Source organism: Chaetodon auriga, chromosome 19 (genome assembly GCF_051107435.1).
Source record: "Chaetodon auriga isolate fChaAug3 chromosome 19, fChaAug3.hap1, whole genome shotgun sequence".
In the NCBI taxonomy this organism is placed as follows: domain Eukaryota; kingdom Metazoa; phylum Chordata; class Actinopteri; order Chaetodontiformes; family Chaetodontidae; genus Chaetodon; species Chaetodon auriga.
In genome coordinates this window covers 16,867,430-16,886,018 of record NC_135092.1, presented here as the reverse complement: position 1 = coordinate 16,886,018, position 18,589 = coordinate 16,867,430, and the positions used below count along the sequence as shown (strand labels likewise).

General features: G+C 43.5%; 2 protein-coding genes across 2 annotated transcripts; one reads left to right on the top strand and one right to left on the bottom strand.

Annotated features, from left to right (window-relative positions):
- The first annotated feature begins 1,733 nt into the window (after positions 1-1,733).
- rxfp3 (relaxin family peptide receptor 3) lies at positions 1,734-3,547 on the top strand. The gene has a single exon (XM_076758438.1). The coding sequence runs from the start codon at positions 1,956-1,958 to the stop codon at positions 3,177-3,179; it is 1,224 nt and encodes a 407-aa protein (XP_076614553.1). The 5' UTR covers positions 1,734-1,955; the 3' UTR covers positions 3,180-3,547.
- Positions 3,548-6,046: 2,499 nt separating this feature from the next.
- On the bottom strand, positions 6,047-17,325 carry slc45a2 (solute carrier family 45 member 2). Its single transcript, XM_076758538.1, has 7 exons — positions 16,615-17,325; positions 14,451-14,627; positions 11,149-11,516; positions 9,480-9,623; positions 8,592-8,715; positions 7,677-7,882; positions 6,047-6,268 (listed from the first exon to the last, which is right to left on the bottom strand). The coding sequence occupies exons 1-7, from the start codon at positions 17,081-17,083 to the stop codon at positions 6,047-6,049; spliced, it is 1,710 nt and encodes a 569-aa protein (XP_076614653.1). The 5' UTR covers positions 17,084-17,325.
- Positions 17,326-18,589: the final 1,264 nt, after the last annotated feature.

Here is an 18,589-nt window from a genome sequence, read left to right as displayed (position 1 = left end):
TGAGACAGAAAAAAAATCCATTCACTGTCTCACTGTCCGGTACCTGCCCTGCACCAACCAGCAGACACGCAAAAGACACACACTAAAGAGCTACACATTTCCCCTGAACAGGCCTTACAGGAGTTATGCAGTAAAGCAGTACGCGTGACACTCACTGACAATGAGGCATGGGCGTCAGTTCAAGCAACAGGTCCTGTGGAGAAACCAACTGGTGCAAATGAAGCGAGGGAAAAATTGACCCAGCATCCATACAATGCGACATCTTGTTAAAGTGCATTTCTAATACATAATATTGTGCATATCTTTGCTCCATAGACTCAATTTAGGACATGCTCCGCGCTATGTTCTGTACACACTCATCGAGCCACCATCTGCCCAGCAACGGGTGATCGCAGATATGTTCTCGCAGGTGTGTGTGCGGCATGCACATGCTGCCCCGGAGTCCTCATTAGTGATGATAAGACTGATTCTTTACAGTAACCTGGTTTGTTTTGTTCGCCTGTCGCTTGCAAACCGACTCGTGAACGACTCAAAAACAAAAAGGAAACATTCTGACAGCTACTTTTCTTATTGAACAGAAAAACAAAACCATACACCTTCTGAATTTAAGCTTCTGTCTTTTACCAAGCTGAGACAGCTGAGCTGCCTCGTTAAGCCATCGTTAGACACACTCCATTCAAACTCAGTCAGCCTTTCCACTGTTCCAACAGTCACCACCTCCGGTTTAATGGAAATAAACCCTGAATTCACTGAGTTCCACATGAAAATATTCTGACTCTATGCTGTTGTTGGCTTCTTTTGTTGTTCCAGTCTCTTCAAAACTTCAACCTGCCTTCCTCTTATTGATAAGAATTTGAAAAACAGTTATAGAAAGTAAGCAACGGCACATCACTGCAGGTGATTGAACCACCCTGTTAGCTCCTCTCAAGGTTAGCTGCTGCTCATGACTTTGGATGAAGAATGAACCTTTGTAGGTAGAAAATTATGCTCTGCGTCTGTTCTCAAATTCAATACACTTACATTTAAATGGCTTATTCTTATTAGAAAGATTTGAGCCATGAGAGAAATGAAAGTAGTAAAATGTGTCTTAGGCTCTTTCCTCATTTACTATAACCTTTGTGAGTGTGTGAGTGTGTGTGATAATATGGATAGTCCTTGCTCGCCCTGCATATCTTACCGTGTGTATCATTAGACCGTAAGACTGTAATGACTCTAATAGATCCGGCTGCTGCCCTCTAATTCAATAACAATCACCCCCTCTCTTCACCTCTCCTCTCTAACTCCTTGCACTCCCACGTGTCCGGTCATGATGCCATCCTTCCTCTTCAGATCACCTGTCATCTTCTGTTTCATCTGTGCCAACCAGCCACGTGAACCCACGAAGCACTGATGAAAACGACCCCCAGATTTGGCAAAGTGGGGCCAAAAGGAAGTAAACTGAATATCTGACTCCAGAATGCAGAAGTCAGCTCATGAAAGCTTTTAGCATTTCACCTTCACTACAGTTAAATATAAATAGTGTGTGTGTGTGTGTGTGTGTGTGTGTGTGTGTGTGTGTGTGTGTGTGTGTGTGGGAGGATACGTTTTCTACGTTTTCACCGCATAGACTTTAACATTTTTAAACCAAACCAGAACCACGGACAGCGCCAGATCGCCCCTGGGCGCTGCGTCAGGACGCTTGTTCGCGGTTGGCGAGCGGAGACGCACAGAGAAAATCTCAAAGCAGCGCGGCAACCTCATGAGAAGCTGTGTCACCTACACATCAGCATTTAATCTATTTTGGGATGACATAGATTCACAGAAAGTCTAGACCGCTTTTCAGTGTGTGTTTCTGTGTCATTTAAGGAAGATGGAGGCTGACGCGCGAACCTAAAACCCAGGGATTCTCTCCTCCAGGGGGTGAACATTCAGATCAGGCATGGTTTTAGTAGACATCCTCGGGGATTAAAGTTAAAATGTCTGGAGAATTCGTCGACACTAATTACGAAGGCTCAGCAGGGATAGTTTATGCTGCAACCTTCAACTTCAGCTCTATTTTCAACACCACCAACCGCTCCTACGCCGACCACCTGTCAGACTTGGACAAACCAGATTTTGCGGGAGATGGCGCCGCCGTTGTGAGGATTATCATCTCTGTCATTTACTCGCTGGTGTGCGCGCTGGGGCTGGTTGGGAACTTGCTGGTCCTGTACCTGATGAAGTCTAAACAAGTGTGGAAAAAATCCTCCATCAACCTTTTCGTGACTAGTTTGGCTGTGACAGACTTCCAGTTCGTCCTGACTCTGCCGTTCTGGGCGGTGGAAAACGCGCTGGACTTCACGTGGCTTTTCGGCAAAGCGATGTGCAAGATAGTGTCCTATGTGACGGCTATGAACATGTACGCCAGCGTGTTTTTCCTGACTGCTATGAGCGTGGCGAGGTACTGGTCGCTCGCCTCTGCGCTCAAGGGCAGGCGGCGGCGGCCACGCTGCTGCTCCGCGCGGTGCATCACCGTTTTCATCTGGTTCGCCGCTGTCTCCGCCGCTCTGCCGCACGCGGTTTTCTCCACAACCGTGACCGTCTCCAATGAGGACTTGTGTCTTGTCAGATTCCCAGAAACCAACGGGACCGCGCAGTTTTGGCTGGGACTCTATCAGTCTCAGAAAGTGCTGCTGGGCTTTGTGGTGCCGCTGGCCATCATCTCGGCCTGCTACCTGCTCCTTTTGCGCTTCATCACGTCCGAAAACATCAATTTATCGAGCGCCAAACGACGCGCCAAAGTCACCAAGTCTGTCACCATCGTGGTCTTATCCTTTTTCCTCTGCTGGCTCCCCAACCAGGCGCTGACAGCCTGGGGCATCCTCATCAAACTCAACGTGGTTCATTTCAGCTATGAGTACTACACCACGCAGGTGTACGTCTTCCCCGTGTCCGTGTGCCTGGCGCACTCCAACAGCTGCCTGAACCCCGTCCTGTACTGCCTGATGAGGCGCGAGTTCAGGAAAGCGTTGAAAAAACTCTTCTGGAGGATGACTTCGCCCACCATAAGGCCGATCACAGCCACCACTAAGCATGAGATGAACGAGCAAGAGCGCGCCCTGGTCCCGGTCAGCCGGCCCGAGGAGCCCGCCGTGCTGTTCTATCCTCCGGGGGCCGTCATGTACAATGACAGGCGGGACCTGCCGCAAAATAGCACTTAGTGTAAAAACCCTCACGGAAAGGTGGTTTTTTTTTTTTTTTTTTTTTTTTAATTTTTATTATTATTATTATTATTATTATTTTTAGTCTTCTGTGATTGTTATTTCTATGCATTTGTGTTTCTACCAGCCCAATTTCTTGCCTCGCTGTAGTCTGAGTTCATGTCGGATTTGCTTTATTATGAAGATGAGAAAAGACCTTGAACTGTCAGATCTCAGTTCATCACGTTGATACCTGACTCTTGCTCGCTGACAGACAGTTCACATGCATCTGTGATTTTGTACAAGGATGGATTTCTGTTGTGCGCAAGGACAGAAGAAATACAGTATTTTGAATGTGTCTGTTCAAAAATGTCAAAAATATTTTAATGTGCCAGTAAAGAACATCTACAGTATGTGAGACACTTCCCTTTGTTCAGGATGAGTGTGGAGAAAACAACTCCGTGCGGGTGAACGATGCCCAAATATACCCAGCATTTTTCATTCAGCCAGTTTTTAACGCCTCTTGGTACATTAGATAAATATGATTACGGTGAGATCTTAGATTAGAGGAAAAGAGAGCAGAGCAGTTTTGGGGGAGAAAAAGTTGAATCAATCCATAAAAAGATGCCATCATGTGTCATAAATGTACATCAGACATTCTGCATAGATTTTAAATAATCTGCCATTTACTGTTTATTTCATAATTAGTGCAGAAACCCCTTTAAATTAATTATTGGAAATAATAATTAATATTTTTTTAAACCAAGAACAACACATTCATTTTTATTTTCTAATAGATAGATAGATAGAGTGCTTCATCCAAAAAGGAAATTGCAGTGTAACCTATTGAAAATGTCAGAAGAATTTGCCATTTACCTTCTCGAAATCCTTTATTTCTCATGATATTTACCATTAAAGCACCAGAAAAGTGCAAATGCATACCTTCAAATGCCAAGCTGGGTTCAACTTCAGGTATTCAGGGTTTGCAGTGTAGATCAGTTTAATCACATCACCACCGAGCACAAAAGGAAGCTAATAAAAACCCTTTATTACCAGTGTCTGCATGTATCAACCCTTCATAAACCCCTCTTTAATACTGATTGAAAAGAGAAATCAGGAGCATTTTTGGTTTGATTAGCCACCTAATCTACAGGAAACGTCATCGTGCAGGAAGGCAGAGGGGTTTTCAAGAGTATGCCCCTTAATTATGATTCATTTTTTCAGGATCATTTGCAATGAAGTCATCAATTATCAACTTCAACACTAAAAACCAATTCTTTCTTAGCAGGTAAAAGTGAGAGATGGATGAAAAAGCCTATTTGAGCTGACTCCAGTTAGATGTTAACACATTAATGCACGTTTGAAGGAACATGTCAGTTTTTTTTTAGCGTCCCCTAACAGCAGTACATTACAGTACAATTCTGAGGAACATGCACATTACTTGAGTCCTTTACCAGCTGCAACATTAAGGTGGTGTACACGTACATGCATCAATAATTATAATCCAGTAATCTAATATTTATGATTCTGTAATGTGACATTCTGAATAATAAGTACTTTTAGTATTATAAGTACATTTTGATGCTAATCCTTATGTACTTTTACTTAAGTAAGATTTGAATGCTTTGACTTGTATATAGTTTTTTTTTTATACTGTAGTACTACTACTTCTACTGAGTACTTCTTCAACCACTGACTGATAAGTTTAATCACCTTTTTTATCAGAAAGTACAGGTTTTATTAAGCACCTGTGTCAATACTGTCTTATTTATGTGTGTGTGTGAAACAGAGAACACACATCCGTATCTGACAGAAATGGGACTCACTCACGATCCTCGGACAGATACCATGTTGGATGTTTCAACTAATCAGTTATAAATAACAAAACAAAGGGACTAATCGCGTGTGCTTCCTGACAGGCTAATTTAATTAGAAATAAACGGCTAATTGCCTCAGGACCGGGGTATTAGACTGGTACATCAGATCAATCTGTCATGCGGATGTTGAATCCGGAGCCCATGGTGCACACACACATCATTTTAACACACCCACAGAGCACTTCACGGCTTCAGAAACTCCCTCTGGGCGGAAGAAAAATGACTTGAGACAAAATGATGATTAGAAATTCAAATGTAAATGTGTTTGCCTCAAGAGACGAGTTAATATCCCCAGTGACGTCCCGGGGTGCTGGAGAAGACACTTTGATGTGTTTTGTATGCAGAGGAAACAGATTTTCAAAGATTTTCACGTATTCTTTAAGTTTCTGTTGTGCACCAAAATTCCCTTTTTAAAAAAAAAAAAAAATCAATCTACATTTGAAAGCACATTTGAAAGTGTCCGATTTACTATGACAAACATCCAGAACCTGTAAAATGTTGGCAGAATGTTTGCTTCAGACGCCGCAGCTGCCTTCTGTAACGAGACAACAAGTGAATAAGAGATGAGGGAGAAAACAAGCTTTGAAAAGTCCCCCCTCACAAAGCCTGGAGGAGGAAATGGAGATATAATGAGGAGCAGAGAAAGATGGCCGACTTTTTCCACTTTAATCCACTGAGAAAACTTACGAGCTGACAAAGAACAGTGACATTCATCACTTGACTCAGCTTTGACTTGTTTTGACAAGCTTAAAGATCCGCTCTTGACAGCTAGCAATTGAACGTCATATGTAATCATTTTCATATTCTCTCTGCAGAATGAGTACTTTTACTTTTGATACTTTGAGTAAATTCTGCTGATAATACTTGTGTACTTTTACTCCGTAATACCTTAACTGTGCTGAGCTGTGTTCAATTTGCATCAAGCAGTGCGTACGGACACATTTTAAGGATATAATAAAGAATCTTTATTTATTAAAACAATACCATTAAAATACTTTCATATAGGCAGGATCAGTCCACGTATCTGATAAAGAGGACGATGAAGATGCAGCCGAGCAGGGACACGGTCGAGGCCGAGAGGACCACCACGATTACGCTCCCTGCCATGTTGACCAGAGCGCCGAGCCCCGCGCCCACGATGATCTGAGCCAGCTGGACCATGCAGGTGAGCGCGGCGCAGTCCACCCCGGAGCCTCGCTGGCTTTCTTTGCTCCCTCGCAGCTTCAGTTGTTCCTGGAAGCACAGGAGGTTCAGAGAGGAGGAAGAGGAGGAGAATGAAGGAGAGAGCAGCAGAAGTTCACAGCTGGGTAAACATTCAGCTCTGGAAAACAGGATAATATATTTCCAGTGACTGTTTTTATTTATGATGACTGAATGTCTCCTCAGGCACCTCAGCCATGTGATGTTGAATTTCACCACCAGCTCACCTGATTCAGCTTCATCAAGTATTGATTGAGCTTGCCAGGACACACGACTGACAATTTTTCCTCTGATTGAGTTTTGATCCACCGCCCTGGAGAGGTTGTATGCCTCTATTCGGGCTCAGAGACAGTAATAAAGCAGAAACTTGGTTGCAGTTTACAGCGATGCTACGGCCAGCTGTGACTCTCTGAGTCAGAACAACTTTGTTTAAAATTACAATCACAACGTGTTCAGCGGTTCGTTCCTCAATGTCAAAGGTTTTCATCAAACGTTTTATCCAAAGCACGTACACTTATTGTCCTCCAGCGTAGACGCTTCCCCGACATTAAAACACAGGTTTCTTTTAAACGGCGGTGAGTTTTAAAAATGAGCAACACAAATTAATCAGCAGGTAGGATCCACATCTCCTGCTGTTAAAAATGCTGCGTTCAAAAGCCGCTTACAGCATTATGGTCCCATTATCTGGTCTCAACTGCAGAGGCCAACGAGGGAACAAACAGGCTGTCGAATGAAATGTGTAACTGATTGACAGACTGTTACCTGATAACTGTTTTACGGTTTTATTGTTTATCTTTAATATTCTCAAAGCACTCAGGACTCAGGAAAACCTCACTGATACCAAGTGGATTATCCCGGTGTAATAAAGCAGATGTAATTCAAGGGGCCCTAAACACATGAAGGTCATTTGCGTGTTCACTGCTCAGCCTGTGCAAACACCTCAGTAATGTCCTTTATGCTATGCTGTCGCTTAGCTTTGGCGTAAGACTTCAAACTTATAACAGGAAACCTGTGAAACAAACTGGAAGTGTGGATCTTTCCAGGCATTTGTGGACTTAAAATGCTAAATCACTGGAGTACATTTCAGGTATTTTCATGCATCTCAACCTGAAAGCACAGAAACAGCTTTGCTCACCAAATCACAGCAGAAACGTTCCTTTTATTCAGTGTTCATTCGAAATTAAGAAGAGGGAAATCAAGGCAGATTAATCAATAATGATTGTTCTCATTATTGATTAATCTGCCAGTGATTTCCTCCATTAATCATTTCGTCTATAAAATTGTAATCATTTATTGGACTAATTGTTGCGCCTCTGTTGGATACTGTTTCTGAATTCCCCAAATGGCTCACATTAATCCATGTTTAGTAGTTGATAGATTTAATGTTGGGAAGGGGTCACATCTCAGCCCTGAATAAACATGCCTACAGCCAGCCCAGTACCTCTTCTTCACGCTGATACTCCGCGATCAGGTTGAACGGGATGGTGTAGAGCGTGCTGGACATGACGCCGAACACGCTGCAGAGGATGAGCGTGGCGATGATGTTGGGGAAGAGTCCGATCAGGCTGGTGCCCATGCCGAACATAAAGTAGCCCATAAAGTACAATCCCTTCAGGCCGATGTATGGGAGAAGGATACGCTGCACATCTGAAAACACATCATGCATGCACCGTTACAGAGGAGATGAATTTTACTTGAGAATCAGAACAAACCACCATGAAGTGTGTTGGTTCAGGGGAGAGTTTACATTGACAAATGAGTGACAAGAGCTGTGCCTTTTACAGTATGACACCTCTAAAAGATGTTATATTAAACCCTCCACAGTACACATTAGATAAGCTGCAGCTGACTGGACATTTCATTGGACAGGTTGTCTTTCGTTTCAGAGCAGCAATGTTAAAAAAAAAAAAAAAAGTAAAAAACATTTGTTCATCATCCAGATTATAAATAGAGCCAATTTCACACTCAGAGGCTGGACTTCACTTTGTATGTAGCACATTATTTCTCTCCCTTTCACTTGGCCACCGTTACAGCAGCTTTTTCTTGGATTTGAACTAACATGGCAACGCAGCTCAGCATGCCTCTGGGAAAACAAGCGTGTTTCATTTGAGAAGAGCCATCTATGATTGGCTGCGGCACAGCCTGTAATCCCTGTGCAACAGAGAGGGAAGCTATAGTGTAATTGCTCGCTGCCATTCGTATCTCTGCATGACCATGTCAGGCTGTGGTTCGCAGTGGAGCTAATTATGCCAGTGCATGACACGTTGACGCTAATGGAGCTGCCTGCAATGACGAATGTAGAAGCAGCACATATACATACTCTCTCTTTGTTGCTGTCTGTCAGACAGTTACTTACAGGAGAAGAGAGCAGAGGACACGGCGTTGATGCAGAGTCCCCAGCAGCCCACTTCCACTCCTCTCTCATATGTGATGTAGGCTGTAGAGTTATGGTCTGCATAAGGATTTCCCTTGTATACAATCTGCAAGAAGGGAGAAAAGAGAGGAACAATTTGAGCATGAAAATACACTCATGGCGCCATTTCCAGGAGAATAAGCCAAAGAATCATAAAAGCCGAGGAGATCCAAGCGCACGGCCTCACTGATACAGATATCAAAATGTTGGCCTCAGTCTTTAATACATGCTTTTTATCCTTTCTTTCCTATTAAAAGAAGCAAATTCTAACTCAACAGGGAGTCACTGACAACATGTCTTATCCCTGATAACAATGCCTGCAATTTGAGATTACATGTTTGCGCACTGGGCGTTAATGAACCGTGGAGGTGAGTACTGCGTCATGGCGTGCAGCGCGTCCTTTGATCAGCATGCACACAATGAAACATCGTTACTACTCATGTCAACCGAAGATTGCACACAGCAACAGACGAATCCTCCGTTGTCATCCTCCATCTGGACCCACACAAACAGGGATTAATGGAGCTTGAACATATTGCAGCTTGTTGTTCTTCACCTCTAATGTCAATGCTTTCACTTTGCTACCTTGCCTCATTTGCCATTGAGTCTTATTTAAGGCTGCAACTGACTGCACAATATTTTCAACATTGAATAATTGGTTCATTATTCTTTGAGAAACTGTTTTGTTGATAAAATGTCAGACAAATAGTGAAAAATACTCCAATTTTCCGGGGTGACGGAGTTCAGGTCAATTAGGTTATGATGGCTATAACTAAAGGGTTTTCTTATTAAATACCAGGAGTCAGTCCCACATGTTAACTAATGCAATACCTGTCCCATAAAATCGGTGAAGAAGAGCATATTGCAGAGGAAGGCTGTCCATCCCAGTAAGTGACTGACGCACAGACAGCGGTAGTGGCTTGGCATGTTGATGACAGTCGTCATCAGCGACCTCAAAGTCATCCTCTTCTGGGCCTGCAGGTACACACAAAGATCCCAGACATCAGCGTCAACAACACTGGCAAAATATAGAAATAAATAAAACAGCTTTTCCTCTCACAGCACTCATTACTGTCCAAGTATTTCATTGCGAGCGGCGCTTAAGGCCAATGACAGTTCACAGACTTCAACGATTAAAAAAAAAATGTCTGCAACGCGAAGACCTTAATTACAGTGAGTGATGAAGGGATCCGACATAAAGATCACAGAGGACTCACATTAAGGGCTCAAGGGTTAAAGAAGGGAGATGATGAAAGAGTAAAAACAAGGTAAGTTGTTAGAAACAATCAGTCATATCATCCTGTAGTGGAAATATTATGATTTTGGAAAGCTTTAAATGAAGTATGAGGCTGCAATGCTTTGCTTCATTAATAGTAATAAAAATACATTTATATTTGAAACTATACACTTTAGACACACACTTTGTATAATTAATGCACCCTGCAAAACAAAGCAAAAACACACAGCCAAAGCAATTAGAGCCAGATGAGGACTATCAAAGCAAGCACATGAAATGTTCGAGATGATTAATCAAAAGTCCTTCGATTCAAGCGAGGCTTCCGAAGTGAGAAGATGATACGACATCCTCCTCCTTTTCATCGTGACATATCAAACAGTCAGAAGTTGGCTCCTGCTGGGGTGGTTTGATGGTGCCCAGAGTTTATAGGATCAAAAAAGAATGCATCACCACTCATTAACCACTTTATGCATAATGCAGGAAATGGAAATTTTCTGTTGCACAGGATCGAGTCACACGCCCATGTATCATCTTCACAGGGTTATTTAATCAACACCTTCAATATTATTGTACGGGATTGGCCAAGACGTACGTTTTATTTGAAGATTCACTGAGCCTCAACGTTGCATTTAAGTTATTTTAGTTTTCATATTGTGGAATACAGTTGAAGGGTATCGCAGTTGTTAGCGCTGCAGGAAGGTAATGGGTTTGGATGTAAATCTACAGAGTGGGTGTTCGGGTGGTCAGTGTGTGAAACCTGACCTCCTGACACGATGTCTCAGGGAAACTCTGGACCCTGAGGCTGGACCAGAAGGGAAAGCATGTACTGTACTCAGTATCTGCCTCCTCCAGTGCCACACTGAAGGTACTGTTCGTCACGTCCAACACTTTTATGACTGCACCATGAGATCAAATGAAAAGACTTCACGTGTTGTGCATTGTTGTCCACATCTTCTGGTAATTCAGCAAGAACATATCAAAGGTTATCATCCTCATCTCTGTGAAGATTTACTTTCAGAAGCTGAAGCAAGTCGAACCACTCAAAGCTTGTGTCTGCTGCTTCAAATCATTGTCCATCATGCTTGTATCTTTCAACAAGGGCTGTATTTTCTGCTTATTTGCCTTCAGTCGAACTGATATTAAGAGAACGTTACACGTCCATTTTCTGCTGCATTAAATTCACATGTGAGCATGAGCAGGACGAGTTGTTTAGAAAACAGGCGAGCATATGAATACATACAAAAATCCATATTCATCACATACCTCCTTGTTTGGCTGTTTGGCACTGGAGGTAACAGAGTTGGCCTCCCCCAGAGCAGAGAAAGACCTTGGCCTGAGGTCTGGAGCAGAGGAAGGTGCTACAGGAGTGACGGGCTCTTTGGCCAGGGCACCATATCCATTGCTGTGGGAGCCCAGTAGACGGAGAGCACTGGAAGATGAGGACTCAGATGCAGATGGGTCCTTGCCCAGAGGCTGCTCTGGAATACTGAAGAGGTGCACGGTGAGGAAGATCCCCCAGGTCAAAGCAGAGAAGAAGTAAATGACTTGGTACTCGGAGCCAAGCAGATGACCGAACACTGACTGACCCCAGTCCATAGCTCCCACCAGGTAGCCACACGCTCCACCCAGACCTGGAATACACAGCAGCAAAGACGGTAGTATCAAATTCTGACAAAACCCTTCTTTTCCAGCATACTCTAAGAAATGCTCTGAACTTTTAATTGCGGTGCAGTGAAACAGAGCAAAGCAGAGACATGACTGTGGGCCACTGTGGACGGCCTCAGAAATACACGAAGAGAAATTGAAAACAACAGGGGAAGAGGTTTATTATCAGCGAGGTACAATTTGATGTTAGCAAGGCTGTTTTCTGCAAGGCTGAAGGAGCTGGAGAGGGAGGCACAGCTAGTTCAAATACTGTACGTGGAAATAACAGAAAAAACAAGGTTCAGAAAGTTCACCTTTACTGCAAACAAAGACGTCACAAGGTTAAATGAGCTAAAGCTAATGTGCCAGTGATGCAAAAACAAACTGCTGCTTGGCACAATGTCATGTAAATTGCTGGAGGAAGGACAGGTTGCTTTTTCACACAATGTTTGCCGATGTGGCTGTCAATGTCACACAGTTTGTTTAGTGTCAGTGGGCCTGCACTGTAAGTCAGGAGCTAAATGGAAAAGGCAGCAACAGGTTTCAGAGCTGAAAGCAAAATAGGATTTATTGCCTTAAAGCAGGGGCAAGAAAACGAGCTGGACTCAGGGAACAACTGAATCAGAGGCAGAAATCACACTCATTTATAAACACTCCTCCTGATGATGGCGTCCGATGAAGAGGAATATGAATATCTGGGATAAATTTCATTGCCATACATCGAACAGTTGTTGAGGCATTTCATTCCAAGCCACAAATGTCAACCTCATGGTGACAATGAAGGAAAAGTCAGGAGATCAACAAAGCCGTTAGGATTAGTTGTGTGGAAACTGTGAATGTCAAAAATAATCTATGCCAATCTCTTTGATAGACAACCAGATATTTCACGGCATAAGTGAACACTTTGATGCAAAGTCAGGGGATCACAGTCATTAGGATTAATCTTGTGGCCACCCTGAATGTCTGTACCAAATTTCAAGGCAATCAATCAACTAGTTAAGATACTTCGGTCTGGAATGAGGTGGTGGAGCGACCGATCAGCCAATCCAAGGACAACAATGCCATCTATGCGCTTGAAAAATCTGTTACCCGTGAAATTTCTTTTGTCTGTCCAGAGGAAAATGTAACTGTCAGACACCTTCATACAAGCAGAGGCTGTGAAAGCATTAATAACAGCATTTGACGACTGACATTCACGCCCCCAGCGTCAAAGACGGTGATTGGAGAAGCTCACATAAAAGGTACATGAACCACAGAGAAACACGCAGCATTTGGTGCTCCCTCCTCCTCAAGCCTCACATACCAGCGGTGGGATGTGCGTCCAGAGTCATGTGCCTAGCGTCTGTCTCTCTCAGCCCAGACCCATGACTGCAGCACATGATTAGCTCAGGGCTGGATTACTGCCTGACTAGCATGCTCACAACAGCCAGTGCCTGCTGACAGCTGAGCGCACCGCTGACCCTCCAACCAAAACATCATCCGGCCCCCGAGCAGCTAGGAGAAAATATTCCTTTGATTTTGCGTATTTTGAAAGAACATGAAAGTTTACAGACGGCTGGTTTACAGACGAGGTTTAAACAAAGTCAAAAACTTTTTTTTTTTTTGCACCACTGGGTTGCAAAGTGGTTGTTTTTAGCATTTAGCATGTAGAAAACACTCATCTTGTACTTTAAGTAAAGCATCTGGTTTTTGGAGGATCTACCAAATCAGTCTGACATTTGCTCAAATGGAAAAAAAAAACCTGACTCACTCAAATGCAGCGTTGTTCACCTCAGTTACATTTAAAGCTCTTAATTCCCTTGTCAGAAAGCAGGAAAAATCAGTTTGGGTAGAAATGGAAATGCACAGCTGTGTGTCCATTACATTGGCTGACAACCTCACATTTCTTTTCACAGCACAACTTTGAACCTTTGAGACACTTTTCTGCATTTAACTGTAGATGACGTGGCAGCTTTTGCTCTGCATCTGACAGAGCAAGCGGAGAATCTATTCATCCACTCAGCCATATGTCCATGACCTGCAGGTGAAGCGCAGGTGAAAACATTTTAAAACTTGCAAGCCTGTCTTTATTCAAGTGCCAGAGAAACAATTTAAAGTTTTGGAAAGGCAGCCGAACATTGAGCCGGAAACCCCTCTGAGATGTCCTCAACCTGAAGCAAGTGGCTCATGTTCAACTCAGCTCACAAGCTCAATTCACAAATCCCACCGAGTAAAAGGAGTTCTACATAAACCAGCGGGCCAAACTTACTCTGTAATTCCCTGAGAGACTTTTTATAATAGGAGGTATTTGGTTATCCAGAGCTGATAGAACACAGGGGATATACTTCTTTATGTAGGGACACTGAATTAGCAAGATTTCAATGATTAATTAGTGAAACAGCTATAAAAATGTGTGTTTGTTCATTCAGAGTTCTGTTGTTTGGGCTGACATTCGTTGTCAAAACTGTGGGAAAGCTAAAGAAATCTTGCACACAGGTTGTTTTCAAAGTTACAAAAGCACAGACACTGACATACTGTCACATTTTGTTAGCTTGTTAGCGAACAGTAGTGCACATCCAGCTGAAATGGAGCAACATCTACATTTATTGGTGTCGCACTTGTCTGTTTGTGGCTCTACCAACTCCTGAGGGAAATATCTGGATCTAGGCTAGTTGCTTTCCCACCCACCAGTACACACTCCATCACACTAGAACAAGATCCAGTTTAACCATCATAGACCATTAGAATATGTTATGTGAGTCACTCGACTACAAAATACCCTCGAGGCAGCCATCACCACCAGAGCTCTCCAAACAAATAACCACTGCTGATTGATTCAAAGCAATTCCATCAAGGTGCACACCAGAAACATGCATAAATAAGAAGAAAACAGGCAGCGAGTATTGAAGAACAGCGTGAGTCTGCATGGTCTGATTACACACCTGTGAGCAGAGCATGGTAGTGCAGGCCTCTCTCCTTGTCCTGATGTGAGCACACATCAAACAGGTAGGCCTTGATGGGCCCGTCGATGAAGTCTGCAGAGAAGTCAAACAGCACGACTCCGAACATCACCACCACGATGGCCCACGTGCTCCTCCGTGACCTGTCAGTGACGAGTGCTGCGAAACCAAACAAAGCACCTCATCACTCATCGAACCGAAGACGTGAAAAACAATTAATCATTTTTACTGAACTTGAAGTGTGAAATTTTGGCAAGTAGAGCTCCACCTCACAGGAGGAGGAACCCCAGAGGAACAACACGCTGAAAGATGGTCAGAAGATTAAGAAAATTTTTTCCAAGCGAACCAATTATGTCTGACAGGTAACAATTATCTCTAAAACCTGGCTGTCCTGCTCTGTGTTCTCTTCAGAAGAAATGAGGGATGCTAAAAACTGTAATTAGAGCATAATGGAGTGGATTTTATGACGTCTGTAAGAGATATGAGTGAGTTTACAAAGCCAGGGACAATATAAAGGTTTATTAAAAACTCTAAAATAGATGTTCTGCTGCAGAAAGACATTTCATTTAAATAAACGGCGTTACACCTCTCTGATTGTCTGAACTCATTCTTACATGAGCTCTAAAATCACTAGAATTACAGCCCTGCCTTGTGGTTGTACGCCTCCACCAACCAGTCCAGCTGCATTTACATCCTTATCTGTGATTCAACGACGATGGAGCTCAATATCAGCAGAACCATTCAGCTTGTGATTGACTGCAATGCTTTAAATGTGGATGTTGCTGCAAAGAGGCTACGAAGCTTCACACACATCTTCAACCCGGCAGTAGATCTATACAACGGACATAATGTCCAGTTGGACAACCTGTCAATGTGAGGCTGTTGGAACGAGGGCTGTTACAAACATTATGTCACACGATTCCTGTTGCATTCACTACGACCTTGAGAAACATGGAAAGGTAATCAGCTTACCCAGCGCACGCCAGAAGAAAGAAATGCTTTACTTCAGTACAACGATTATAGCAAAGCCCAGAGCCGTTTTAATGGGAACTCAACCTACAATCTTTAACAATATCTCCTTCATATAACATGATTTACAGCAGCCTGCACACCCCAGTTGGTATAAATACACAGCGTGTTGCCATTTCTCTCAGATAATTGATGACCTCTCAACCTAATGCACCACAGTATCCCTGTTTACAGTGTTTTAGAGGTTTGCTAAAATGCGCACAGATGAGTAGCAGTATTCAAACTCCTGTATCATGATTACTTTAATTATCCTCCAAACAAAGGACATGATTGAGGTATTGAGGATGGTGTGTTTGAAGCTCCATCATTTAAAGTTATATCTGAGTTATCAGCACTGATTATGGCTGAATATGCCCGTAACTGCACGCTGATCCCGTGAAGCTGTTTGGTGGGTAACAATACAGCAGCACTGTACCTCTCAGCAGTGATCAGCTCATGTGGTTAGTCCACAACTCAAATCATTTTTAAAGGTCACAGACTTATGCGGAGATCTCCTCGTGATGCTGCCTGGAGCCCAGCAGATTCTCGTGAAACGGCTGAAATGTTATCAGCAGTGTCCGACTTCAAACTAAAAGTGATGATTTTCTCGCTCGTGCCTCGTCTCCTGTCTGTGCCAGTGGGCATCGGCTCAGGGCCCGCCTACCAAATCACACATTCGACTTCAGTCACAAGCTAAAAGTGTGAGCCTTATGTCCACACATTTATCTCCATCATGTCAATCATCTTTTTTTTTCTTTTATCCTGAATGTGACACTTTTTCCTCAGAACCTGTGAGCACACACCGATACAGCTCAGAGGACAGAATCTGCAAAAGTGCAAAAGATCAGATGAAGCTTGTAAGCAGAAAATAAAAGTTAGACTCATTTCATCAAGGTTAAAATAATCCAGTTAGATTTCAGAGAGTCAGATTTCAACAGTAAGTTCAACAGTATTTTTGTCTCTCTGAGATGGAAAGAACTGATTATTCATTCCCGCTCTTATTCCTCTGAATCAAAGGCTCACTTTTTGGTATGTTGAGACTAAAAACACATCTGTGCCTTCCCCCCTCTCACTATCTGGTTCTGGAAGTCTATCTTTCACTTCCCCTCCTTCTCTGATTCTCCCGCCCATCCTTCACCTGAGACGACAGCATCTCCGTTCAGGAACAAGGTCATGCCCAGCAGCAGGAGGATGCCCAGGGTCAGGATGTAAGGCCTCCGCCGGCCCCACGACGAGCGGCAGTAGTCGCTGGCCGAGCCGATGATGGGCTGGAGCAGGAAGCCCAGGATGGGGCTGATCAGCCACACCAAGCTGTACAGGCTGCGGGGAAGGCCCACGCTCAGGAGCACCGGCGTGACGAAGGCCGCCTCCACGGCGTAGCAGAATTCCCTTCCAAACATGACCATGCCGTGGAGGATGAGGCGGCCCCGCGAGCGCCTGGGGGGCTCCACGACTCCGAACACAGCGCTGTCCCCACTGTCCATGTAGTCCTCTTTGGAGCCAGTGTCTCTCGAGTGCTGATGCAAAGACGAGCTGATGGGCTTTCCAGGCTCTGGAACCCTGCAGGGCTGGGGCCTCGCAGACTGGTCCTCTGATAGAACAGTCATGGTTGAGAAAGGGGGGGAGAGGGGTAGAAGGAGAAAGGGAGAAGGAGAGGGAGAGTGAACTGAAGAAGAGATTTAGATAAGACAGAGAGTGCGGGACTGTAATGTCTCTCTCGGTCTGCCTGGGGATGGATAAATGGCCAAATACCCGAGCCCTCCACCGGTGCTCAGCCTGAGCTAATCCTCCTCTCTACTGCATAGCTGAGCAATGAGTCCAGGAGCCACGCAGCTTTACTTTACACGTGAAGGTCTGGGTCCTGGTCTGAGCGGAGCAGAGAGGGACTCAGTGAAGAAGAAAGGGTGAGGGGAGGAGAGAAAGAAGGGGGTGTATTTATGGAATGACTGAGTGTTTCTTCTCCTTCTTCAGCCTTCAAAGTAACGTAGTAAAGGCCGGGACAGTTCACGGCGTGTGTGTGTGTGTGTGTGTGTGTGTGTGTGTGTGTGTGTGAGGAGTTACGTTTACCCATGTGACTGTGTGTGATGTAATAAAGAGGGTCAATTATTCCATTGTTTCCACAGTCACTAATGATTAGCCAGTGTTTATTTCTTCTCTCTGTGGGTGCCGCCAGACTGAGTTCATTTACTGGTAAATTTAAAAGTTTATTTAAAAAGTGATTCATTCAGTTTTTGTATGTATTATGCAAATGCAAAAAGAAAGAAAAAGCAGTACAAACATATTTAAATGTGCCATTTGATTAATTCACGCCAACTGTCAAATTGAAATTAAATTTCTTCATGATTTGCATAAATGTTCTAAAATGATTATGCTTTTTGTTATTTCCCACAGTGAATCTCACATTTTTATTCTGCACTTTTTTTGTTTCATCCACAATTTAATTGACATTTTAGTTCATTTATTTTTTAAAAAACAAACATGCTAGCAGTGTGGTTTCACGGATGAAAACGTCCATCAGTCAAGACTGAAAATTCTCATCAACTATGGGATGAACTACCATGAAATGTGGTCCAGACATTCAACTTCCCTTTAGGGTGAATTCTAATAACTTTGGTGATCTCCTCATTCTTTTCATCTTAAAATCTAGGACATCATCATCAGGTCAAAATTTTAATTGTCCAGAAATACTGAGCCTCGCCTGTTCGGTGCTACTTAGAAATACTAGCATGCTGGTGAACATAATAAACATTATGCTTGCTAAACATCAGCATGTCATTGTGAGTATGTTAAAAGTTAGAAGATCATCAGAGCTGCGCAGGTTTTCCGTATTGCCTCTCCTTACGTATTGTATGTGTCATCAGATCATCATGTGCTTCTTTGAAAAGGATGATTTATTCATCTATTTCCGCCTTTGAATCAGTGAGGTGCGATCACGCAAAGAAATGGCGACATTGCATTGACGTATTAGGTTTCATATTTCTTTAATTAACTGTCAAGAGCAGCCTGTACCATCAAATACGGGCACAAAAGCTAAGAGAAGCACACTTTCTTTCCTCTCCTGCTGGGACCGTACTCATTATTCCTCTCAAAGCTGGTGCGCTCATCTGTGACTT

What these genes read in the sequence shown, in the direction of transcription:
- rxfp3 (XM_076758438.1), top strand. Translation starts at nt 1,956, where the DNA reads ATGTCTGGAGAATTCGTCGACACTAATTACGAAGGCTCAGCAGGGATA.
- slc45a2 (XM_076758538.1), bottom strand. Translation starts at nt 17,083, where the DNA reads ATGACTGTTCTATCAGAGGACCAGTCTGCGAGGCCCCAGCCCTGCAGG. An exon ending in CTACCATGCTCTGCTCACAG is followed by an intron (nt 11,517 to 14,450) that starts GTGTGTAATCAG and finishes TGTGTATTCCAG; the next exon opens with GTCTGGGTGGAGCGTGTGGC. An exon ending in TCACCGATTTTATGGGACAG is followed by an intron (nt 8,716 to 9,479) that starts GTATTGCATTAG and finishes CCCTTCTTGCAG; the next exon opens with ATTGTATACAAGGGAAATCC.